General features: G+C 40.0%; 1 protein-coding gene across 10 annotated transcripts in view; it reads right to left on the bottom strand.

Moving 5' to 3' along the window:
* ELMO1 (engulfment and cell motility 1) overlaps window positions 1–22,650 on the bottom strand; it is a 302,503-nt gene that overhangs the window by 18,174 nt on the left and 261,679 nt on the right. For all 10 annotated transcript variants that reach the window (XM_021385868.1, XM_021385867.1, XM_021385872.1 and 7 more), the window contains 2 exons: window positions 8,795–8,958; window positions 3,324–3,436 (listed from right to left, as the gene is read on the bottom strand). In XM_021385868.1, the coding sequence (XP_021241543.1) occupies window positions 3,324–3,436; window positions 8,795–8,958 (277 nt within the window). The remainder of the gene's footprint in view (window positions 1–3,323; window positions 3,437–8,794; window positions 8,959–22,650) is intronic.

Raw genomic sequence — 22,650 nt, 5'->3', positions numbered from 1 at the left:
CCACTTCAATAACATGCAATTTCTCTATAATCTTTATAAAGCTAAAAGGGGAATTTATTTCCAAGAGTGCACCCAGTGACATAAACTACAAATATACTGGATGACAGCAACAGAAGTGTCTATTATCATCAACAAAATGCCTTTATCTGCTACTTAGCTCTACTGGAAAAGAATAACTTTTGGGGTTATAAGGAGCTTTGTAGGCTTTTGCTTCAGTCTTCATCTTTTCTTTTAGGAATTACCACAGGAAGGAGAAAGCTAAAGAGGGCTGTCTGTCAGCTGATGTCCGCAGTCAAAGAACAAAGTGGGAATTTGCAGAGCTTCACAAAATGCTACAGAACAATGACCAGAAGGGCAGACCAGATTTTACTATTTCATTTCCTATTGACTAAGGATGCCTAATAAAAACAGGAGCTAGTGCTGCAGTTTGTCTGTGAAACACTGCAAGGCAAGGGCTGTGTACTCTTTGAAAGTGGCAAGGATCCTGCTGGGACAATAATGGTATTTCTGAATTTCAACTACAGAGAAACCCTGCTGAATGATAACCCTGCTCTGAAATGCAAAAGGCAGAGACTACATACACTACACTGCTTAACCTTCAGCCTCACACCTCACAAAGAATGACCTGTTGGACTGAGGTTTTCTAGTGCCAAGTATGTACGAAAGACTTTTCATCTCTTCTAAAAAGGCCGTAAGAGGCTGTAAGTTCCCTGCTTATTTCTTTTTTGTAAGTCAATTGTCTCAACTTAATGTGACTAACCATGTGTGTCCTACCACATGTTCAAACAACAGTCTAAATGGAAGTTTGCTCTGGAGTCTTTATCATGGAATAATGCCAGTTAATTATTTTTTTAAATAGGCAATTTAATGCTTTCAGCTTCTCCTGTACAGGCCATGTTCAGGTTCCTCTTGTGTAATCTGTAGACTTGCAAAATTTGTACCAGGACTGTCTCACGGGAAGAAAGAATCATAGGAAAGATAAAAGAAGCAGTACATATACTGAAGTAAAACAGCTATCTGATTTTACCATGCATACAAGGAGGTTGCTACATAACAGGCAAACCATGATGCCTTACAACGTTTCCCATTTGTGTTTTGTCAACCTGGATGGTGCATGGCAAGAGCTGGAGCAGAGGACAGGTGCTGGGGCTCCTGCTGACCCCTGAACAAGCACAGGGCACAGGTACTGCAGAGTTAGCTAGGGACATGCTCAGCAATTTGTGGCTTGTGTCATTTTTTATCATGATATTCAGGAACGTTATCCAAAAATTGGACTGCCCTGATGTTTAGCATCACTTGCTAAACCTCTGGCCTTCCATTCACTTTTGGTCATGTTCTAGCTCCTGACATCGTGAGGACTGGTCTGAAAGCTTGCTCTGCCTGAGGTACAGGAGACACAGAGGGAGAAAAGTCAACCTCAAGAGAGCTTATTTGACTTTATGCCAGCTGTCATTATTTGCTCTTTCGGACAGTACCAAGCACTGTACATATGTAAAAATAGACTGCTCACAATTAAATGGCTTCTGAGTCAAACATGTTTATGTTTAACACGCTTTGCTTGTTCATTAGACTGCACAGTAATGGGTGTTGCGTCTTCTTCCTCCCTCCCCCCCAGGCAATACCTTACACTTTTGCTTCAGGGAGTACAGGAAGTTGAGCATGAAGTACACACAACTCTAACACATGTGGAAACATGTCCTTCTAGAGGGGCATGTATCTGACAAAAATGTCCAAGCGTATATTTCTGAGAAAATAAGCAAGTTCTATGAGGCATGACCACACATTTCCTTTGTTTCCAAAGAATCATGAACCCTGTCAGCCCTGAAATAAATATGACATCAAATAAATTAATCTGATGTCCCATACAGTTCACTCAAGGCATAATGCACAGCAGCCTTCTTAACTGTGGACCAGAAGATCAAGTTGATCTTTTTTCTTTTTCATTTTGTTTTCCTTTAACTTCAAGTCCACTCAAATAAGTTGAACCAATTTATATACTCCAAGGTTTTTGATCCTATGAATCATGGACCGACCACACTTTAAAATAAAATAGTCTATCTTCACCTCGGAGATGTGCCAAAACAAGTATGTTTGCCAAAGATTGCTCCTTCCCTAGAATTTCAGTGACTTGGATTAAGGGTCTGGAATGAATAAAATAAAAAACCCTCACTACTGATAGCTGACCAGTAGTACTACACTTTACTTTAGATACTTTCACCCCATGAAAATGCTCCTGGAGGGGAGACATGCCTCCCTATGAAATTTATACAGAAGCTGCAGTGGAATATTCATGCTCTTTCTCTAGACTCAGTGCAAAGAGCTTTATAGAGGCTTGCAGTCTTGACAGAGAAGGTATAAAGCTGCATCATAATTTTCTGTGACTTCTCTCTTTGATAAAGGCTTAGAATTTTCCAAAATAACCACTGCACATTAAGGAAATTTGCCTGCTTATTTCTTAGGACTAAGGCACTGCAGGGATTATTCCTTCTGTGAGGAAAGCACTTTTCCACAATTAATTTGAATGTCACAAATATTGATCTTCCGCAGTAAGTAACTTTCTATTTTGCATTCAATTTGCGGTGAGGAAGAAAACAGCAATCTGAATCCCCACAAAATAGAGGTTCTAAAGGGAATTTTTTTGATACAACCTCACATTAATCGGCTGAATTTACACTGTGCTCCCATTATTTTGTTTTGAGAAATAAGTATGCCTCTCTGAAGGGAAAAAGAACCATAAAGATTTGACTGTATTAAAATGAGCAGTAAATCTAGTACTGAGCAATGACTCATAGGATTGGGAAAATAATCTTCTCATGTCAATCATTATTCATCTAAGTGTACACAAATTACTGAGCTAAGTGGTTTTTAAAAGAATATTTACACACCATAATATATTTAATGTATATGGCAATACACAACAAAAACTAAGGACAGGCAGTACTAGAGGAAAGCGTGCAAAATAAGCTCGTATAAACGTTCTGGACATCTGCTGTTTGATTAGTAAGAGGTTGAGATTTTGTTCTGAGAGAACAAGAAGTCTGGACACCAGGCAGAAATGAAAATACTTGGTTCAGAGTGCAAGACTGCTGTTTGAAATTTTCATCAAATGCTGGACTTGAATTCCAGATGAAGTCCAAACCAGTTCCAGTGAAACAGAAAATCCTACATTTGTAATGAGGAGACGCTTTCAGATGCCCCCTGGTAAAAGTCATCAGTCAAGACAGCAATAAAACCAAGGATCTTGCTAATAGGAGCAGTACTCATCCTCTCAACTTTTAGACAAAAGTGACAAAAAAAGCCAGACCAGGCAGTCTGAGCTGTACCTTGCCGACGTCGACTGTTCAGTTTCCTAAAGCAGGTGCCCTCCACGAGTCGATTAAGACGTTGCTGCTTGATCAGTTCTAAGATCTCAGGCTGAATCTTCTCCTTCAGTTCCCTTGGGAAGAAAGAAAGCAGGCACTTGTGAGATTCAATCAAAACCCGTCCTCTCCTCTCTGAAACAAAGAGTCTCACAAGATGTTTATGTCCAAAAAGGAGACAACAGTCAGAAGCATGTCCAGGTCAGAACCTAGCCTGCTTCAGAATAAGACTGTTCTCTTATAAAAGGGCATGGGAGTCAGGCTATCTCTGTTCTAGACATCTCCCTGCTATAGCATCAATGTATGACTCAGGCAACTTACTTGTTTGTTAGCTTATGCATCTAAAAATAACACTTGCTATAATGCATTGACAAGCTTTCTCTGCAGCAAATAATGCTCTTTCATCACAAGAACATTGTGAAGCTTATTTGAGGGTCTCTAACCTTTTCTTGTATGATGCTCTGTTGTATACTTTACTAGCATTATTATTTAGGACTACACAAGAAGGCTAAAACACACTTTGAATCAACAAAAAAAAAAACCCAAACAGCAGTGAACAATGCTAATGAGCCAAAACAACTACCAGATCTGTATGCTTGGCATTGAACTTACGCCATTCAATTAATTCGTTATTGGCAGAATTTGGTGGAAGAGTAATCCATGATGGGGACTGCTCAAGGATCAAGCTTTACCTTTGCTGAGCAGCGCAAAAAACCACAGTGCATTTAGAAGTATTATTATATACCCCCTGAGAAAACCAATTTTCTACGTTCTACTTTGATAAAAGCAATCAACGCGTCAAGAACTAGGTGTAAAATGTATGCATGTAATATTTAAAGTTTGATTTCATATATCATCACATGGACACATGGAGATGTCTGAAATAATCAGTTATATCCTCAATAAGATTCATTAAGAATATATAAAAGACAGGTTGAAACATTAACTTGACAGCAAGCCTAGTAAGATTTAAAAAATAACAGAACGTGTAGATGGTTTATAAAATATGAAGCATGTCAGAACCACAATTTTGCATTGCTATGTGCATTAGGTAACACCAAAACTCATTCTGTCTGACAGTATGTTCCAGTAATCATCATCAAAAGAAAGCAGAGCTGTGGTATTCCACAGATAAAATAAAAATGTCTCACTTCTTGAACACTTAGGAACTTCAGCCTCTGCTGATTTCCACATTCATGTGGATCTGGCAGCTTTGATCTGCCAGCACCCCACTGAAACCACTGGAAGTTCTCTGTTAGAGAGATTAAGGCTTTAAACAGAAATGTCATAATTCTCCCAGGTACTAACAAAATGGTTGGAATACCTGATGCATAACCCACTGCATATTTACAAGCTGCGAAAATCTAGCTGGTCAAAAATCAAGTAAGCACCGTAACTATAGAAACAGGCCACCTCTCGGAAACATACAATTAGTCCTGCAGGATAATTTTCAAACACTGTTTTCTTATTGGGAACTGAGGTAGGAATGTGCTGAATAGTTACATTCTGTGATTAGAAGAATTCTGTAATTGAATAAATGTCTTCTCTTTCCGAGCTGACGAGCTTCCCCATTCCTCATGTAAGAGCTGGGAACAGGGGCAGAGAAAAGTAGTGCTAAACCACAGGGCACATGACTGAGCAGTCCAAGGCCCAGACTACATCCAGCTGGACTGACTCCAGGCATTCAAAACTGATATAAACATCCGTACGATGTTTCAGTAGTTTAATTTAGAAATTAGATCACTATCATAGAATCATAGCATGGCCTGGGTTGAAAAGGACCTCCAAGATCATCTAGTTTCAACCCCACTGCTGAGTACAGGCTCGCCAACCACTAGACCAGGCTGCCCAGAGCCACATCCAGCCTGGCATTGAATGCCTCCAGGGATGGGGCAAAAACTTCTAGGCAGCGGTGGGATCATTAAAGATGTGTTAAAGATAGCCTAACATTGTTTTTAAGACAGTATGGAAAAAAAAACACAAAAATGAATGGGTCATTCAGCACATTAATCCCTGACTAGTTACTCACAGTATTCCCTCTTCTGTCCCATCTTCCCTTTTACAAATTGGAGGAAGATTTTTGAGCAATTCAAAAATAAAGAAGCATTCCCCACTGAAGTACTTCAGTGTCTAAGATCTTCTGGAGGAGAAAGGGGGGTAGGAATGAAGGGCAGCCTTCTGCCTTCTTGCTGATGTGCCAGAGCCCCTTTACACATGTGCATAATTTGCCTTCATAACTGCGAAGCTCAGAGGCAGTACCTTCTTTAGCTTTACAGTCCCCGAGCTTCAGCACCCAAAGGAACAAAGAGTTGAAGGAAGATCATAAATGCAAGTATATTTTTGGAAAAATTATTTATTCCCGTTTGGATGACATCAGCTGAACAGTTTGTGCCTTGTGAAGAGCAAGAACAAACTAGGAAAGCCTAAGGAGACAGTAGCTTTAAAAATTGCTGTTAGCTTCCTACTGTGTTCCTGTGATGTAAGAATGACAAAAGTCAGTGGGCTGACATGACAGAAGAGCTGATGGAACTACAGAGTAATATACGATCGCAAGTTTTCTGATCTCACTGGTCTGAGCACTATAGGCTGCTGACATCAGATACTTATTTTTAAAATAATAAACTTGGATTGTCTGCAAATCTGAACATTACTGGATTTTTTGAAAATCATACAGATGATTCTAGCTTTAATTCAGCACCAGTTCTATCTGCCCCTATCTTTCACCCTTTCTGCTTATTACTAAGACCCTTTCTTGTCAGCTGTTCTCCTTCCAGGATGGGGCATACTGTAGTCATTTAAATCATTACAACATAATGGAAGACTAATCCCAGGACTGCTTTCATCAGTTTTGTCCTTTTATCTTTCTGGTAGGTCGCTATGTACTCTCCTAATCACTCCATGCATTCAGAGCAGGCATTAGCAAATCTTTACCACTGCAGAGAAATCTGTCAAGATAAAAAGCCAAAAAGCATCCACTTCCCTTCTTCCCTCTATTTCCCCGTATGTGCTGATTTTCACCCAGATATTACCTAGCAATGGCTCCCTAACTGACATGAACTCTCCTTTAACCATCAAGTCTCCACATGGAGATCACAACTTTATCCATTACTACCCCATCTCTGCTGCATTTAATGCATCATGAAGATCTCAGGACTCCTAGACACTCTTTCACAGCCATTCAAAATGAACCAGTGATATTTCATAGCCTTGTGGAATGGCTGTTTGGATGATCAGTAATGATCCTAAGCTCTTGCATGCATTCTGTTCTGAAGAATTTCATATTTTCCCTCATCTGAAGAAACTCCAGTGCATGATGCAACAATGCTCTTACAGAATAAACAATTACTTGCAAAACAATGTTGCTGTAGTTACAGGGATCTAAGGCAATGCTTTCCAATTTACATTCAAGTCCAACTTAGCTGACACTTCTCTGATCTGTCAGCTTGAAAACTCAAACCATTAGTACTTATACAAAGAACAGCAAAAGAAAGATTCCAATCATGTTAAAGGCAGGAAAAACCATCATCCGACTGCCATATGCTCACACAGAATTAAACAAGGCCCACCGACTTTACATTCAGCTGTGCACAATCTCTTTTAGCATATCTGTAGAGCTTTAAAATATACAGCAGAGCCACGATTGCTCTCTTTGCTCACAGACTCCTTCCCTACAATGGGACCATGATTCTGTACTTCTATCAATTGTGCCATCTACGCAATTTGAGAGAATTCAGTACACAGAATCAAATCAAAGGGGAAAATGAAAGAACCGTTTCTTTTCACTGTCAAGAATAAGTGATCGTGGATGCAATCGAAATGCAAATTCCTAGAGTCAAATCTCTGCAAATGCAGTTGTGATGGCTGAAATACCTTATCAATTTACTCAGCCTTTATAGCCTTTAGGCTTAGCCTTTGTCCTGAATCTGAAATGAGTCTGGTAACATTTTAGTTTCCTTTAACTACTTGCGTTAACTGTTTCCCTCTTCTCACCCTGGGGAAGGAAATTCCAAACCATGGCAGCAACTAGCTAGAGCCATGCTGGACATAAAGAGCTTGCAGAGGGCAACTGGCAAGTTTCATGAGCCTATGTAAGGCTGCAAGAGAATATAAATAGTTGACCTGTATCATAGCTAAACAGTTGACTCACAGGAGAAGCAAGGAAAATGAGCAGCTTTGGCGATAAGCTTAGCAGTACTGAGGAGCTCTGATCCACTGAGCATTGCTCAGGATTGACAGGGGATTTTGAGCAGTGTAATGATGCAAAACTGACTGGAACCATTTGTAACTGTTTAATTGATGCATTACTATGAGTGACATCAGTTCTAATTGGGCATTAGGTCCTATCCTCTCAAACACTGAAAACATAAACGAAGCATTCCCCTTTCAATCCATAACGGTATTATTAAAGTGTAGTTCTATTTAGTTTATGCGTCCTCTGTTGCCCTGCTGTCCTTGGATGAAGACATTCCCAGAGCTCATCTTAGATGTATCTATAGCCTTTAGAAAGAAATCAAAATGAGGATCTAACATCAGAATTCTGAAATGTCCTGGTTCAACTCCTTCCCTATAGCTTTGCCTTGTGATGGAGATTTGGAAAATTACAAGCCATTATACTTCAAACGTAGTCAAGATTTCATGACATTTCTACTGACATTTCTGGAATCCTCACTATTTGTCTGCTGATCTCAGAAGGTCCCTGCTATCTCTTTGTGCACCACAGAGTCTGAACTTGTCCCATGCCATTAACTCAGCCATGAGCCCTGGTCCAGAGCCAAGCATGGCCTCTATTTCTCATGTAACAGAACAAAGGGTATTCTGAGCAGCAGGCAGAAGCTGTGATGGTGATAATTGCATTTGATTCTTTGCAGTAAACAACATGGAAATGAGAATCCCATTGTCATGCTACCACAGTGTTATCATTTACAAATAAATAACAGCTTTTCATTAACACCAAAGATAATGCCCTAAAGAAAGATAGTAATACATAACCCCACTCTTTTCTGGAGCCACTGTGTATTGACTCCTCTTATTCTGAACTTCTTGTCTGGCTCAGAGAAGTAGCATTTGCAATTTTTGTCCTTTGCACAGAAGACAAAGTCTAAAACAAAATAAAAAAGCCAACACTGACAACAAAAACAGGTTTATATGCGCAGGCATACAAAGACAGGAAATGTCAGAGCATTGTTTCATACAAATGAGCCACGTGAGACCCCGTAGGAATCTGATGAATCTGATTTAACTGAATTGAATGAAAAAGTTGCGATTCCCAGCAGAAGAAATCAAACACACTTCGAGCAGATGCTGTACTACTGTTTCTGAGCACAGCTCCCTGGACAGCTTACTTCCTCAGGTTCCCCCTGAACAGCTCATAAATGTCAATCACATTTGTTAATCTTTCAATGCAAACATGGGTTAGGAGAGAAGACAGTACTTACAGAATTGGACGAGACTGGAAATCTTCCTGGTTCATTCTTTCAGACTGGCGTATTTTCAGTATTTCTGTGTAACTTAGATTCTGAAGCTTACTCTTGAACTGATCCAGTGAGCTAGGCTTGGTAGTGAGCGCTCTCATTATCTGTTCTTTCACTACCTGCATTACCTGTGGTTGACAAAAAAAGGAAAAGAAAACCTATGTTAACATCTGTGGTTTTGTTTCAAATCTTGTTCGGTGTCACAGCAAGGTTTCTAGTTTGCATTGGGTTCTTGGGCACCAGAGCAGAGATTCCTCAGAGGCCCACAAATCCCATTCTCAATTTCCCTGTGCTGCTTGGAGAAAGGAGGATGTAGAAGAATTGAGATCTGAGTTGAGCCTGGGAAGAGGTCCCTGGAGCCAGTACACAGGTGCAGAAGCTGTTTAGCGCTCTCAGGTCTGAAGTCAATTGCTCAATAGCATAACCAGAAAAGGATTCAACTTCTAGGAGGACAACACAGCTTACAGAAAAAGCTCTTCTGCTCTGTAATGAGAAAATTATTATTTCAGGGGGCTGGTGGGGAGAGGGTCAATTATCACTTGGCTGTCTCCCTGGACGGTTGAGCTACAGTCACTGGTTACAGGATTGTAAATCCCACTCCTTCTGCAGCTTGTATGCTCATGTCAGCAAGAGTGTGGCTCTTCTGGGCTGATGCTCCTGTCATGATGGGGACAGGCACACACACACACACACACACACACACCACACTTGTAGCAGCATGAAAAAGCTGTGATGTCCTAAGGAGCCAAGAGTGCAGATGCACATCCTGACTTCTGCTAGCTCGACCCAGGTGATGTGTACAAGCTGCAGGATCTAGCTGCCCACTGGAGACACTGCAGAGAGATTTGCAGGCCTTACGACTACCCTGCTGGGCCTCAAAGCTGCTCTTCTGATCATGTGTTAAGCCACTGACTGTGGCCTGTTGCTTCCCTCAGTGCTGTCATAGTGAGAGAAGGGACGGTCTGGCCATATGGTTATCCTTGCGAACATTATTATCTGCAATCTAAGTTCTTCCTGTTCCCATCCCTCCCTTCTGCCTTGCAGCTATTTTGTTTCAGTACTCAGCATGTTCAACATGAATGAATCTCCAGGGTTTCTCAGATGGAAAGAGACTGGTATGTCCATTTCCGGGCTCATCAGCACAAGAGAAAGATGGAAGGAGTCTAGCCAAGGGCTACAAAGATGATAAAGAAACTGGAGAACCTCTTGTAAGAGAGATATGGTCCTGGGCACCCTGCTCTGGGTGTCCTGGCTTGAGCAGGGGTTGGACCAGGTGACTCCAGAGGTCCCTCCTATCTCAACCCTTTGGTGATCCTGCAAGGGCTCCACACTGCAGGCACTTTATGATCATATACAGTGAAGGAAAGGGAACTTGCTAACAGAGAGCATTAGTCAGAAGGAAGACACCAATTTGCCAGGGATATAAAAGGATTGCTTTTGAAGCAATGTCATAAACAATGCAAACCAAAAACAAGAATGAAGGATGGGTGGGCAACAGCCATCAATCTGAATATTAATTATTTTATCAGAGAAAACTGCTGAGACACAGTTAACGAAGGGGAATTGCTTGGCTTTACTTCAAATGACTGCACATGATAGATTACTGTATTTCTCTCCAAATTCTGGACTCATTTCCTTTCCCTAGCGCTGGTGCAAATTGCACATCCTGAAACATCTGATACTGCACTGAAGATGGCTGAAAGAAGAACACCAGTTTTAGAAAGGCCCATCCCACCCAAATCCAACAGCTAGAAAGCTGTTGTAAGTAAAAAACAGAAACCACCCTGATGGTATAAAAGCAGATGTGACTGAAATTAACTGCTACAGAGAGGCCAAAAGCTTTTTCTGCACTGTTCATTTCCATTTCTTCTTCCATCTTCACCAGGCATCTTAAAACAGAAGCTTAGCCCCTCAGAAGTTCACTAATCATTCTGAAAATTTACCTTTACATATGAATGTTTCATTGCTTCATATGTGTCAGTCTTCTAACTCTCATTGCCTGCATGATGTTTTCTATTTTTGCTTCCTGAGATATAACTTCTTTTCCAGGTGTAATCCAAACACTCATTTAAACTGTGTCCAACAGCTGAAAGTAAGCAATTAATAAATGGAAGACAGTCTCCTACAGGGACCACATCTATGCTAGAGATATCCTCCAAGAGTAAGACACTTCTCACAAAACTGTTTGCTCAGCTGGACAGAAAATGCCTTTGCCACGTTTCCATGCATCCTTGCAAGATCTTACTCTTGGTAAATCCTGGAAATCTGGCCCAGACAAAGAAGAGCTCCAGTCCATCCACTTCTAAAAATCAAACAGACTGCTGTGTGCCTGAGCAAGTCTTCTGAAAATTAGTTTGAAGATAGAAAGAAACTTTTGAGTTCTCTACTCTATAGCTAAGCAGTGTGTCTGTTACATAGGGAAGCATTTGTTCTCAGATGGTGGCCATATTCAGCCAAATCTTTCAGAACACCTTATTAGCTCAGCCTCAGCTACTTCCTCAGCTGAAAGGTGAATGCTTAGTAATGCCTACATAATGGTTACATTCAGACTCACCAGATCACACCAGTCCAAGTGTGATCAACATGCTGTCACACCTTGGAAACAACAGTCCTAACACCTGAATGATAATGAGTTGGTCCAGTGTCCAATGAGATGTGTGGCATACTCCTATTGATTTCTCTGGGTCTTGTTTTAATACTTAAAAGGGCTTAGGAAAGGCAATGAATGAAACTTCATTAAAGAAAAAGTGGAAAAAATGTAGGCTGACAAGCCCAGCAGTGAGTTGGATGTCTAAAATTATCTTCTCTCCTCCTCTTCCTGCCTTCTTGGCAATGATTACTAATTGCTGCCAATTAATTTTAATGTATATCTTATACAGTTTTACATTAATTATTAGAATTAATTATTATTAGCAACCATACTCATACTAGTAAAGGAAAAGAGGCGAGGGACTGGAAATCCAGCTTTCCCACTGCCAAGACTTCTGCTGGTACCTCCTAACGCTAATGGCCAAGCTCCCAGCAAACTGTGCTCAACTTTTCACCCTCATAGAGAACATGACATTCAGTTGCTGGTTTTGCTTTCTCTTTCTCAGGACCACTGAGAAGTTGCGAGTTTACTACATGTGGTATTACAGTCAGCCTGCAATTCATGCAAAATCTATCATACAAAAGAAACATGCAAAAAATCAGACATTTAGTTCAGTCACTTAAGCCAATCTAGAATCTCTAGACCAGAGCTGCAAGCAAACATAGTCCTTCAATCAGGACCACTGGCGCTCTGATTCATGCGTACTTGCAAAATCCTATATAAGCCCTTGCCTCCCTTCTCTGGTATTCTCTGCTGTGGTTAACACGCAAATAATGCAAATTCCTCTTCTTTGCTCTAATCTGAAAGGTTATCAACAGAATATCATCAAATAGCTCCTTGGTTTATGGGCTGCCCTTGTTCCCTACACAGAAGGCAGGAAGCATGCACCCTGGGCCCAGTACATAAGGGGTCATCAATTGCCTTGTAATGTTTATAGCAAATAATATTTAACTTGTTGGCCAGAATGTCAAAGCTGTTAGTTGCAGTGAGTCTCCTGAGCATTTGGGAACCACTGCCAAGATCTTCTAATCTCTTCAAAATTTCTAAAGCTGAGCTGGCAGCCGTTGATTACTGCTGAGAGACAGCAGTAATCCTCCTTGTGTATCTGACCTTACAATGAAATTAAAGGTATGCTCTACTCAATATAACTGTACATAAACACTGTAGACAGTCGTTTTAATTGCATTACACTTTGCTTCTCTTACTGAGAGATGAGTATTTTAGAGGGCACATTTTTTTATCAGATGACCTTTTGTATGGTAAGAGGATCCCAAGTTCTGCATTATGACAAGGACAGGTAAATCCACTAAAGACATTACGAGGAAGATGGAAGAAAAAAAAAGTAAAAAAAAGAACTTTTTTTTTATATAACCAAAATATCTATGGCATACAGAACCTTATTCCCAGCCTTTTATTCAACTAATCTGTCTTACATTTCTATGGTTCATATCCATAACTTTAAAATATAAAACTTTTTGTTAAGCTGTTTTTGTCCATCTTTGTATTTTGCTTATCTGATCTAATCTCTGTCATACCACATTCTGATTATTTTGCTTCTCCCACACTTCCTCCTCACTCCCATCTCTTGTCACAAGAATTTATACCTATGCAAATAAAGCCTGTGCCTTTCAGGAGTGAGCAGAGATCTGAATTTTAGGCTCTACAACAAAAGGACAAAATAAAAAGTGAGTGAGAAAGCATCAATGTCAGGAAGAGGAATTTATCAGAAGCTAAGATCCATCTATACAGCAGCTTCCCACTGACCACTGATTTCAGCAGCTTGTCTCCAACTACAAACAACACAAAACAGACCCCTTTGTATATTCTTTGTTACCATACTGGTGCAAACTTTGTATTTGGCATGACTGGAGAAGAGTGGCTGCCACCTCCTCCATTCAACTACTATCTGCCAGCTTCTGGTAAGTCTGAGCCTTTTGCTCAACAAAACCCCTCTTTCTACAAATTCTCAGTTGCAATCTTACCAGGAACCACCCCCAGAACATCCCAGAGTGATAGAGATTCACCGTGACTGGTCCACAGAGAAACAGACAGGAGATTAACCCTTCTCATAACTTCTGCACAAGTGTTTCTCTTGAATAAGATACTTTTTCACATGGAACATCCCTCTCACAGTTCACAGCTTGAACAGATGCAAGCAGTTCTGCAGAAGTGAGGTATAAGCTATGGATCCATGTAACTATGATGTGCTTGGTTCAGTGCTTTCCTAATTTGGCTCAGAATTAACAAGTTCAGCAAGGTTTGATTCCCCTGCCTCTCTGCAGCATATGATAAAAGATGACCCACGGGACTGTACTACATCCAGAGATCACCCTTTACAACCAGACTTGCAGAATCTGAGATGTAAGACATTTTAAGGCTGCTTTCATTGGCTTTTCCATGTGACCACACAAAAAATCAACAAGCCAGTAAATAGAAAACTGGAGAATAGATGTATCTTTTCAAATTGCACACCAAGAATTCATTTGTAGTTACCTTCCTATCTAAGTGCTCCTGAAGAGAAGCAGCACGGTTTATACAATATAAAAAAAAAATGAAGAAAACATCATATATTTACTGAGATACAGCTTAATCATTTCAGTCACAAAGGAAACTTCCCTCAGTAAAACTCACAAAGTAGACAAAAAAATAAGGTTGCAGAATGAAATGACCAAATCATTCTTAATGAATGCTGCTCACTGACAAAGGAGGCCATAAAGAAAATTTAATTTTGAAGGGAAAGAAAATGACTTCAGTTTACAAGCAACCTGTCAACCACTTTAATGAAAACTTCACATGTTTAAAGTGTGCACCAGGTAATTTAAGACAATTTTTTAGGTTATTTCAATGAATAAATTGTCTTAAGTAGATCAATGGTTATAATTTCAGAGTACTTGGAAGAGTCATCCTGAGAGACTTAGAGGTCCTTGAGAGAAAATTTAATGCTGTCCTTTGTTTTCCCATCTCCACATATTGCAATGCATGACTTCCCTACACTAGTCCCTTGGTCTTAGCTGGGACAAATCTTCCACATTATTTTAGAATATTAATTCAGGCATGACATTCTACAGAAGTAAATTTAAACTCAGTGTTGATGCAATCTAAACATTGACAGGAGACACCAAAATTCCTGATTTTTTCTTCTATTACAGTCTGCATACTCCAGAATTATAAAAAAAATGAAACAAAACCAAGAAACCTCCCACACCTTAAAAAAAAACAAACAAAAAAAAAAACACAAAAAACCCACCAGTTTTCAATCTTCTTAACTGTTCCAGAAGACAAGGACAGTAGCTGCAGCCAATGATAAAGAATCAAATCTGAGCCAGCTGAATGTATATAATGACAGGAATAATTAAGTTGATTCATTTTCAGGCAGAGGGATGAGGAAGTACCTGCTAAATCTTCTGATTTAGCAGGTATAAGCTCTGATACATTTTAACTCTTAATTTTCTGAAGAATTTAAAAGCTATTGTGAAAAAAACAACCTTTTTGTTATTGAAGTTTTAGCTTTCTTAATTTAAAAGTATATATATATATTGTTTGTGAGCATTTTTATTTTTTGTTTGTATTTTTTTTTTCACTATGAATCAAGATATTTTTCTGTCTGCAGAAAAGAGATTTGAAACAATGCAATGGTTCTGATCAAGCTGAGCAGTCTGTTCCCATGTCGTATCACTATCGTTATCCAGTTCAGCAATGACCATCATCTTACAGGTACACCCAATATGAACAAATGAGCACCTTGCAGACATGATGATGGAGCTGAGAGGTCAGAGATGTGACAGCAGTTCCACACAAAGTGCTTATAAAAGGTCTATAGCAGATATTTGGTATCTTAATGCTTCAGTAATAGAACTCTTCAACGTAAAATCTTGTTAATAGCCTCAGAACCCAAACTGCCTGCCTGCCTTCTGCTCAGGAAGAGTGAACAGATTCTTGTACAGGATCCTGAGGTCCAACCCAGTAGATTGAGAGGTGAAGGAAGAAAGGCTGAAGACAAAGTGAGAACAACAACTGTTTCACATTCCAGAGCAGTTTCGAATTTTCCAGTTTTTTTCTGTCCCTTGACTAATGGATCACAGGTGTGGGAAATCAGTCTGATACCACACGGTCCCTGGGAACTGGTGGGATGAGAATGCCGTTAATCAAAGACTACAGGAGAGTAAGCAGGGGATTCATCACATTTCTCCATGGACTCCTGGCTTGCAGAAAGGGAAGAAGAGCACTGGGGCCAAGACCACAGGACAAGTGAGACCCTGAAAGAGTAAGAAATGGGGGCTGACAAAAAGCAAGAAAGTGGTCAGAGGACTGACTGCATCTGAAGAAGCTGATGTAAAAATGTTCATTTCTCTGAAAAAAAAAAAGAAATTAAAAAAACAATCTAGGCTAATTCTGATATTGGATGTGAGCATTTTGTAACGTTGTGTTCAGTGGAAATGAACCACTAATTGCTGTACTCTGTTATATTACATCCCCAGGCTACTCCACCTTTGCAGGAAGAGCCTGTGGCCGCAGATTGATTTGGCACTTCCCAAAGGAGCTCCCAGAATTCTTTTAACTGCATGGATCATTTTTCCCTATCTATGTCCTGACGGAGAAGCACCAGGTACCAGGGAGGCCTCCAGTTATTTTTCAATGTTATTATTGATTTGCTCTATTGAAGACAGAAAGAGTGGCTGAGACATTGGCTGTGAGCAAAAAACTGTTTGAATTTGATTGACAAAAGCCTACAAAAAAAAAAAATTCACAGAAGGGCAATATGGCTGAAGGGATGAACATGAAGATAATTTTGACGACGACTGCTAACATTGACTATAGGCAAAGGAAAAAGAAAGGCAGCTAGTAGGAAAGATGCTATAAACAAAGAAAGACCAGAGCAGGAACAGAGATTCTAGCAAGGGAGTATTAGCATGTGGAGGAAAGCATCTGGTTGATGGTTTGCAATAAAATAAATGAAAAGATGGACAAGTTTGAAGGAAAAGAGATTAAAAAAGAAAAAAGAAAAAAGAGATGGTGTATCTGACAGACGTATTTCAGTAGAAAATGAAGGCTGAAGAAAAAGAAGACATGAGATTTTGGTAGAAGACTAGTTAAAAGGAAACAGGAAAAGAAAGAGCAAAAGATGGGTGAAATCATATATACTGATTGTAATATTCCTGTGCAGAAAACTCCTATAAGGACTGGCCTGAGGAATCTGTAGGTAAAACCGATAGTAATAGAAAAGAAGTGAACAGCAGTCCTTCATGTAGTTGAAAGGCACATGGACTTAGAATCAGCATCAAAAAACATGTAAACACTGTCCATGAACTATTTTTGGTAAAAGACAAAGTGAAAGTAGTCCACTAGCTTCTTTCTCTTATAATCACATGTTGCCCTCATGTCTAAGTATTCAGTTAAAAGCTGAGCCAGAAATGATAATCTAAACATGCACGTCAAATACCATTTATTTGGGTTGTATTAAGCTCAGACAGGAATGACTGGTAGATAGAAAATCTCTTCCTTCTATTTCATATTTCTAGAATGCTATTTGCACCAGAAATAAGGAACATATTTATTTCCTTTACGCTTTTGTGCCTTGAGGTAAGCAAAACAAGAAACGAGTTCTGTGTGACAAAGCTTTTCTGTCCCAGAAAAATAATGTGCAAAGTTAATATGACAGTTTTTGTAAACTTCCTTGTCAGTTAATTAAAGTCTTAGGTCAACCAATATTACATCACTTCCCCCAGTGTCTGACAACCTCCTTTGGCAAAGTAAAACATGCACAAAATCTTTGGTGGGTGGCATTTAATCCAGGGCTTTTCACAGACAAAGTGTACTGATCTTCTCAAACAAAATGTTAAGTGGAGGAGGGGGGGAGGGAACTGAGAAGATATTTGTATCCTTAGTCATTCACCAATCTAACAATTAATATGTCCGATAACATGCTTCTGATTTCTGAAGAAAAATAACATGACAGTTATCCACGATTAGGAACACACATTTGGGTGCTGTCTCCCTTAAAATACATGATTACATTAAATAGCATAAACTATATGAAAATTAATTTTACTATATGGCAATCAACTGGTTCTACAGAAGAAATGCAAGGATAGCATTCTAATACGCAGTTTTTGCCATAGAAAAGCATAAAAATAATAATAATTAAAAATTATCTCAAGTTTGGGTTATTGACAATAAATTAAAGAAAGACTTGGAACAGAAACATAGGAAAAGTGTGGCAGACTCCCAGCTCCGCATCTGAGTGGAAGGGGGGGCCAGTGTACCTTCCTTGTGTCTTCATAATACCAAAAGAAATAGAGTTCTCCTATCATGACATGGCATGACGTGTGCAATAGCTCAGGTCGCATACTGTCTCCAGTACTGGTCTGCGGGTGAGCTGGATGGTCCCTAATGAACTGGGCAAACCATAGCCACCAGCTAGAACAAAACACCAGGCAGTACAGGGACAGCTTCTCTACCTTTCCCCTTCTTGCTTCTCTCCCCTTTGTCAGCATTCCTCTCCCAGACCAAACAGACCTTGAAAATCCATCTACTGTGTCTATAACAATCTTTAGTGACTCTGAGTAGCAAGTTCTGCAGCTCTTCTGCCTACTTATTGCCTTAATTCTCATGGGCATATTAATAAAAGAGATGCATGGCCTCTGAGATAAAACAGGGAAAGTCTTGCAGGTGTTGGTTAGTTAGCCCAGGACTGCGGTCTGTCAGGCTAACAATGACAGCAACAGTGGGTCTAAGTAGTTTCAGAACCACACGACTTTACTTTGATAAAGCAAGAGCTTCACCTAAACAGGAAACACACTTTTAATCCTGAGTAATTACTTTTATGTTTACTTTGTCCCTGATATGGAACAGAAGCTACAATACTGAGCAATTAGCAATTAGCTGAGTTAACCATTCTTACAGTATCCCCAAAAATGGGAAATTTCTGTTCAGGAATCTGAGAAACAAACACTTACTTAAGTTTCCATATGTGCTTTGAACAGAAAAGGAGATCTGCCTTTGAAAAATGTTCATTTTGATTAAACTCCATTATGCCAAGTGCTGTAATTTTGCCTAGCTTTGCTAATACTTCCATTTTTCTCTACCAAGGCCAAAAGTTGGCCCACCACCCAAACAGTAAGCACCCAGGTAAGGAGTTTCAAAGCACTGTCTCACTTTTATCTGTTATTTACGTGAACAAGGGAAAAATAAAAGTAGGTGCAAGTCAGAAGCTTCAGCTTTTGCTTTTCTAGATTTTAGTTAAATGTCATTCGTTACTTCAGTGCTACATGGTTGGTTTTTTTTTTTTTTTTTGACATTCTATTGTTTTAACAGGCTAAATTTCTACCTAGCAAAAGCTACCAAAAGTACTGGAAATATGTTTTTGGACTGAATTAGAGAACTACATTATTCACGTAGGTTTTCCTGATGAATGTGAGAGCCAAACATTCAGTAAATGGGTGCAGGACCATTTGATTCAATCCAGTTACGTGCTTATCCTCCCAGTGATGGTAAATGATTGGGCTGAACATCTAGAAGCAGTTCAAGAAGGCAGTTGTACAGATATACTATTCCTCTGAATGAACTTATAAATATTGATGCATCATAACTTACAGCAAATAGGCTGTCATAATTTTTAGGTAAACCCTCATTTTCACATTCATGTCACTAAGGAAAGCAGTGAGATGAAAATCATGTCTGCAGAACTGTTTCAAGCGATAGTTGTATTGGTATCACAGAGTCCAGTCAGGGCCACAGGAATAAAAATAGCTGCATGAATTAAAAGAATGATTCACAAAAATATGTGAAGCAATGAAAAGATTAAATGCACCGTGACTTGTTAGATGCTAGCTCTAAAAACGATTCTGTAAATCCTGAGCTCACAAATTACTAACTTGACAGATTGTAATAAGTGCTGTCAGAGCTATTGCAAACCAAGATCTGCTTTGAACTGACAAACGTACAGAAAATGTCTATGTGTTGGGATTGAAAAATAGAAGGAAAAAATGTTTCCACTGACACTTAAAAAATGTTCTGAAATTACAAATAATACTTTCTTTTTTTTGAGTTTGTACAGAGTCCAGTCCAATGAGATCTTTGCCTAAGGTAGTTAATCATGTACTCTCATAAATAATTAGAACAATGCATATAATTTTTCTCCTTGAATTATGGCATGTAACCAAGCATATAAAGAATTCAACTAGACTATTCTTAGAAGAAGAAAAAACACAGATGACATGCTTTGCCATACCTCATTCTAAAAACTGCAGTGGAATGGTTTATGGCTTCAGAGACCTATATTTTTGATTGCTGCAAAGGAGCAATCTTTTCTCTCCCAGATCAAAGGAAAGGTTTTTTGAGATCTATATGCAGTGCAGGAAAATAAACTACTCCCCAGGAAAGATAACAGTGATTTATTTCACACATAATACTAAAATCAACTATACAAAAGCATTCAATCACTTCACCTTGATTACAAAACCAGTCTGCTAGCCAGGGAAATTAGGAGTGAAACAAACCTGTGAGGTTACACAATCCTTTTCTTCAGGAATAGGATACGCTTCCATGAGCACGGGGCAAGCCATCTACAGCTATATGTAACGTTGACTAAAGACATACCAATGCCCATCAGACCTGTGTAGGCTGGTTCCTTTGCTCTACCCCCTCCACTATGTGTATAAGAAGCACCTGGAAATTGCACTTTTTTCCTTCCAGTGATTCTTATGTCAGGTTTTTTTTGTTTTTTTTTTTTTCCCCCTGCTCCTTTCACTCATGTTAAATCAGAGCCAAAGGAAATTTTCTCACAGAAGGATCAAGACAACATCACAGTGTCTGGCTTCAAGTTTACTTCTTGCTATTGATTGGAAACTACCAATGACATGCACAGAAACACGCACGTCTCCAGAAACACATCGATCCTGCCTAGGAGGGTAAATAATGTCTTAAAATAGTGCTACTTCCAGTAAGTAGCTAATGAGTTACAGATGGAGAAAGGCTTACGATTTTGGTGATGAAAGACCCTTTCCCTGGTAGCCTGAATGTTATCTCCACAGTTCTTTCCATATCATCATAAATCACTACACTTCTTTCCACATTGTCAGTAATCTGCAATTCTAACAAGCCATCAGGCTCCTTTCTTCCTACAACTCTGTGGCTATTGACTTTGTGTTTTGGGGCAGGAGTTATTTTTAGAATTAAATACAAGCTATTTGCTTTCCTTTGAAAGACAGAGACAAAATCTGTGCATTCCAGGTTGCAGAAGTCAACAAAAAAATATCGGTTCCCCTACAGTCACATGCATGACTACACAAAGGATTTGCTTCAGGAAATTTGCTCCGGTCCAGAATGAAGCCAAATGGCAGACACTGCGCTAGACCACAGTCCACCGGCACAGACACAGTGTATCCAGACACCTGTGTCACGTTTTGGTACGGAGAAAGCCAGCACTGAGGCTAAAGATAACAGGATGCTATTCTTTTGAATCGTCTGCTACAATGTGTAATTAGAGTGCAGCATGTGAGGCAAGGAATGCAAAGGGTTCTCTGGAAATCTCAGGGTACTTATCCTCGTGGAAGTCAGAGAAAGGGCGCTACCGCGTCTGTCCAGCAGAAGGCAGATGTCTGCATCATCACTGCCCCACTGCTGCGCACGGGGTTTTCCCTTACAAAACCACTTCTTGCTTTAATATCTTCTGTTTAATTCTGGCTGCAGACTGGCTTTTCCCTGGCCTGCCTTGATTTTTCTTTTCCCTTTTTTTTTTTAAATTCTTTCCCCTCCTTCTAGAGTTGCAACCAGCTCCCAGGATCCTAATAAATGAACTCAAATATCACAGCAGAAGCCACATGCGGAAACACGCAACTTTTTATTCCAGAGGAGAGGCTGGCTGGGGGAAGCCTTATAAGGCTGCTATTATAATAGGAAAGAGAAAAGCAGCAGCTCCCCACGGCAGCTGTGAACTGGGCAATATGCCCAGGGGCTGGTGGGTCTGCTGGTTCCCAGGGAGGAGCGAGCCATGCAGGCAGAAGGGACTCGAGGCACCGCTGCTGGCCATGGGCATGGGGACAAATACCTTGGGCACCTCATCTGCTGCCAGCACCCACCTCTTCAGGAGACTCTGATCAAATCTGCCTTCTGCTTCTGCTTCCTCAGCCTCATCTCCTTTGGAATGGCTCAGAATGCACCTGTGCTGTGCCTAGTTTGGTGCATTTCAATGATTCAAAATTCTAGGATGGAGCTTTTGATCAACAAACAATATCCAGCGAAGAAATGCAACCAAGTTGACTGACTTGTGGCTTCTGGCACTCTCTGTGCTGCACCAAGGTCCTGCAAGCTTCTGTTGTACATCACTTAGTCTCTGCCACACTAAGCAGTTGGTGTTGTAACTCACAGCCATCACCTACCCAGCAGGCAAAGCGAAGTGATAGCTGCTGGATGGACAGCATGAGTCAGCCAACCACTATTACCCTGTGTACCACTAGAAACAAGAAGTACTATCCTGATCCAGCACCGAGTAACATCACTGTATCCGAGTCCTGCATCAGTGTCTAAGTAGGGCATAGATTTGCCACATGTTAAAAAGTATTACTGAAATAAAGACAAATTAATTCTGGCACCCCACAAAGCTCCCCTGCACCACAAAAACCTGTGCTTTGTCTTGGGAAAGCAACTTGCACCTGCCTCGTGTGTCACATCGTGCTGCAGCACAGGTAGAAAAGCATATAGCTCATGGTAAGACTGTAAGACCCTTCCAGCCTTTATAATGCATATCTGAGTACATCGGATAAAAGGACTTCCGTAGGTGCAAAGCTGCAAAGCTTTGTTCCCATTTTTTAAAGCTGTCAGAAGGAAATACAGGGAAAAAAAAGCTACCTATTAGAGCTCCTTGAGAAAGCAATAAACTGTTGCAATAGAAATCTGGGCTAAGTAGCATCCTGTTAAAAAGAACGTTTAAGGTGACAGTAGCAAGGTTTAAGAACAGTAAATTGCTCGTTACCTTGTACATAAACACAACTCATCAGAATTGATGTTTTACACAGCTACCTCCACTAATAGCAGGATAGGATCCCATAGTAGGTTAGGATCCCACAGTAGGTAAATATTCCCCAGTGAAGACAGAATTCTAGTTTTCTTATTGGACATTCACTGTAAATGTACCTACGCACAGTCCTTGATAAAAACTCTGGCCTGTGCAGCAGCAAGGACAATTGAAGGGGGACTCTTCAGAGGCTGGAAACAATGCAGAGGTCCTTCC

This window comes from Numida meleagris, chromosome 2 (assembly GCF_002078875.1).
Source record: "Numida meleagris isolate 19003 breed g44 Domestic line chromosome 2, NumMel1.0, whole genome shotgun sequence".
NCBI lineage: Eukaryota > Metazoa > Chordata > Aves > Galliformes > Numididae > Numida > Numida meleagris.
This window is presented reverse-complemented; position numbering and strand designations above follow the sequence as displayed.